Raw genomic sequence first — 4151 nt, 5'->3', positions numbered from 1 at the left:
GTCTTTTCCAACCTTAATAATTCTACGATCAGATGAATTTCCAGACTGCTTTAAATGGATGAATAGTAGGCACTTTAACACAAGGATTAGCTTCCAGCTCTATTCTGCCCATTGGTACTATCCAGCCTGGAGATACCTGAACAGTAACATTATCCAAACAGGCACCAGAACAATACATTAATCAAACCTTAAGAAACTGTTTCCTAAAGGTTTTTCTGTTGTTGGTGTTTAATATAGTTGCTTCAGATATTTTAAACTTAGTGTACCAAGAGTCAAAGGTAAAAAACTGAAGCTCTAATAAGACAAACAGTGTTCTTTGCCACAGAGCAAGCAGCAAAAAGCTATGTAAACGCTGCAAACTCCTACAAAGCTCCTTAAATGTTGCTCGTGAGTACTAGAATTGCGAATCTAGCAAATTCCAAGAATAACAAACAAAATTCAATTCACCCTAAGAACTGATGAGAGATGTTTCCTAGTCAGATAAGAACAATGATCCTTTGCCTAAAAATGTATACGCAAGAACATGAGTATGCTTCTTTCAATTATCTGCAAATCTATTGAAATAACAGCATCAAGTCTCTCTTTTGTGCAGCTACAAAAAGAAAATATACAGGGATGTTTTTCATTTTATATATAGCCCAGGAACTATAACAATACCGTACCAGCTCACTTTCCATCAAAGTGGAAGATCTTCCAACAAAGATATTGTGTTGTATTCCTTGTGGTAGCAACATGGCTCACCCTATTAGTAGTCTGCAGGTGCTATACCTCTTCAGTACTTGTTTCTAATCTGCCTTCAGCCTAACCAACATGAAACACACAGGGAGGGAAAAAAAGGTACCACAAGGCATGCAGTAGTAAACCACGCATGCAAAGGGCTATTGTAAATGCCTATAAGCATATTTTTACTATGTGACAAGACAGACACAAAGGTCTGTCTCACCAAGAAATAATATGCTTTTAATATCCTGGTACAGACAAATGCAGTTAGGACAGAGCAGCTGACACAGCAACTCTGCTAGTATGCTGTACTCAGTTAATCACAAGTACATCTGCTCTCTTAGACTTCCTATCAGTGGTATTACCCTACCAAAGGTAGTATCTGCTTCTTTGTTCTGGCAAATTTAAGAGGGTAACACCCTCTCAACAGAAGTATTTATTTTTACAGGAAACCCAAGCACAGGCAAGACTTAGGAGCACAGCTATCAACCTATTTACCAAGTTGTCCTAACTCTTCTGCTCTGCTCTCTTTTCGGGACTACAAAGATCATTAGCAGGGCAGACTCGGACCTTCTTATGGGTCAGGACAGCCAGTATCTGTTTAGACTTGGTGTCAGTGCAAAATGCGGGGCAATAGATGAAGCAGTATAAACAACAAGATTTATTCAGTGTACCAACCACATTCACAGCTGGGAACACTAAAGGAACTGAGACATGCAGGTGAAGAGGCCAGCAAGGCGTTCTACCACCACACAATGACTCAAATGCTTTGAGAATTTGTAAGGGTAGTGAACAGTCCATTCACTGAAGACAAAATTAATGACTTCAAATGATGTTTTACAACATGTATTTATTTAAGCTGAAGGTAAAAGGTAGGTCATCTCTGTGTGTCAAATCATAAGAGCTATTAAGCAGAGTAGGGAAGGACATTTTTAAATCAGAACCAGTAACAAACATAATAAATGTTTTCTTTCAGTTAATAACAAATAAAGTGCATATGGTAGAAATGCAGAGCGGATTCATACCAACCCAAGTAATTAAGCTTAGAGAGAAAATGTCTGCCCAGTTTAATCTTTCTAAAGTGCAACCATTTAAAGTATGAAACATCTACTATGAACAAGGTAGACTATACCCCTCTGGCAGAGAACTTGATTTTCTTTAATGTATTCAAGTTACCATAGAAGAAAGTCTTCCTCTGAGCTTGTAAAAGACCACTGGACTTAAGATTGCCATTGGTACAGGCTAGAATTTGAATTTTGTTTTCTAAGACAGTCCAAATATCTAAAACTGAAAAATCATGTTATGGACAAAAGGGAAAAATACAGATTAAACAGCCCATAAATATTTTAAACAACTGCCATACCCACCTGCTACGTTAAGCTTTTCGACTGCTCCTAAGCTGGGAGCAGGAGTGCTTGTATTGTTGGTAGAGTTTGCTCCTGTTCCATTAAGTACAAGATTTTCCACCTTGGACTCTAGCTTCCCAATGCGCTGCAAAATATTATCCAACAAGACAGCAAGTGTCTTCTTCAAATCTACAAACAAAAATGAAAAGTTAAATTGCTTAATAATGCAATACACACTGTCAGACAGAATTAAAAAATAGATACAAGAATATGGAATATATAGAGACACTTTCTCAGCGCAAATCTTTGTCATTAGCGGTTCTATGCACTAATGGTACCTACTGTCGTGGTTTAGCCTCAGCCAGCAATTAAACACCACGCAGCTGCTCACTCACCCCCCACCTCCAGTAGGATGAGGGAAAGAATTGGGAGGGCACAAGTAGGAAAACTCACAGGTTGAGATAAAAATAGTTTAATAATTGAAATAAAACAAAGTAGAACAGTAATAATAATAATAACAACAACAATAATAAAATATACAAAGCAGGTGATGCACAATGCAACTGCTCACCACCCGCCGACCGACGCACAGCCCATCCCGAGCCACAAGAGCTCCCCCTTCCCAGACCACGCCTCCTTGTTTATATACTGAGCATGATGTCACATGGTATGGAATCCCCCATTGGCCAGCTGGGTCAACCGCCCCAGCTATGCTCCCCCCTACAGCTTCCCGTGCACCTGGCAGAGCATTGGAGGCCGAAAAGTCCCCGGTGCAAGCACCACTTGGCAACAACCAAAACATCAACGGGCCATCAGCGTTCCTCTCATACCAAACCCAAAACACAGCACCCCCAGCTACTAGAAAGAAAGCGAACTCTATCCCAGGCAAAATCAAGACATCTACTTTGTTCAGCCTCAGATACAAGTTTCCCTGGATGTGGAACTTGTCTTCCTGTGTATTTTATAAAGCACACTGCAACTTATATACATATCCTATATGCCTTTATGGGTACACACATGGGCATAAAAAAATGCATGCTTTGTAATAGCTCAAGAAATAAGAAGTTGCTTAAATAATAGTGAATCTAAACCTAAATCCTTATTCAAGCACTATCAGAGGAACAGTCTGTTAGATGCTCAGTAACCTGGAAACAAAAATCCCCTTCCCAAAAGAAGGGACAGCTTTGAGCCAGTACAAAAACCTTCTCCTGCGTCTCCTCCACCACAACCAGGTACTGCGATGGCCAAAAAAAATGTTAAATTCAACGTTTCTGTCATATACACAAAACACCATAAATCACCTGTTTCTTTTCTTCAGTCTGTTGGTTATTGCCTCTTCCTATCTATTTGGTCTGAGACAGCACTTCAGTCATGGGAAAGCAACATACAGTAACAGGAGTTTGGATATCAAATGACAACTCAGAAACAGTTCTCTGATATTTTTTCTTTCCCTTTTCTTATGTTCAGATTTCTTGAAGTAACACAGACAGTTGGGCAAGCTAAAAGAACTGTGGGCAAGAGGGGAAAAATACAGCACTATCAGACTAAACTGTATAATTATAGTGGCAACAAGCCAAAGAAGATGAAAGAAAGTATTGTTCTTTGTTCATTTACACTTGTCTCAGGATTAATGAATTTGCTATGATGAATTTACATTATTCTCCCATTTCATTATATAAAATAATTACATGTGCATATGTATAATACATTTTCTGCTTTCCACAACTTTAGAATCAAATAACTTTCTGATCTGCAATAGAAAATTTCTCCATGCATCTGAAGAGATCCCTCTGCCCCGACATCAGTTGTATTTTTGCCACACTTATTTTGTGCTCCCTTTATTCTTCTTTCCATGACTAGCCCAATTCTTGTGCAAATGAGAGAGTAAATAAGAAAAGGCTTTTACTTTTAGAAAGCTTATGATTCTTTCTTCCAAATAAAAGGAGAGTTATATTTATTCCACGGAGCCATAAAGTGGATCTTTTTCTTTGTAACTGTGTGTTTTCCTTTGTCCTTTAAAGATCAGGAGATGGAATCTCAAGCACTAATGATCTGGACTATCTTAAAAGGGGTCCAGAAGTCACT

At 38.7% G+C, this 4151-nt stretch overlaps 1 protein-coding gene across 1 annotated transcript in view; it reads right to left on the bottom strand.

The window, feature by feature from the left end:
• Positions 1-2087: 2087 nt before the first annotated feature.
• LOC104079006 (alpha-1,6-mannosylglycoprotein 6-beta-N-acetylglucosaminyltransferase A-like) overlaps positions 2088-4151 on the bottom strand; it is a gene marked incomplete at its 3' end in the record, with an annotated part of 4142 nt that continues 2078 nt past the window's right edge. Inside the window, exon 2 of the mRNA XM_009580870.1 lies at positions 2088-2255. Coding sequence (XP_009579165.1) covers positions 2088-2255 — 168 coding nt within the window. The remainder of the gene's footprint in view (positions 2256-4151) is intronic.

This window comes from Fulmarus glacialis, unplaced genomic scaffold (assembly GCF_000690835.1).
Source record: "Fulmarus glacialis isolate BGI_N327 unplaced genomic scaffold, ASM69083v1 scaffold41416, whole genome shotgun sequence".
Lineage (NCBI taxonomy): Eukaryota > Metazoa > Chordata > Aves > Procellariiformes > Procellariidae > Fulmarus > Fulmarus glacialis.
This window is presented reverse-complemented; position numbering and strand designations above follow the sequence as displayed.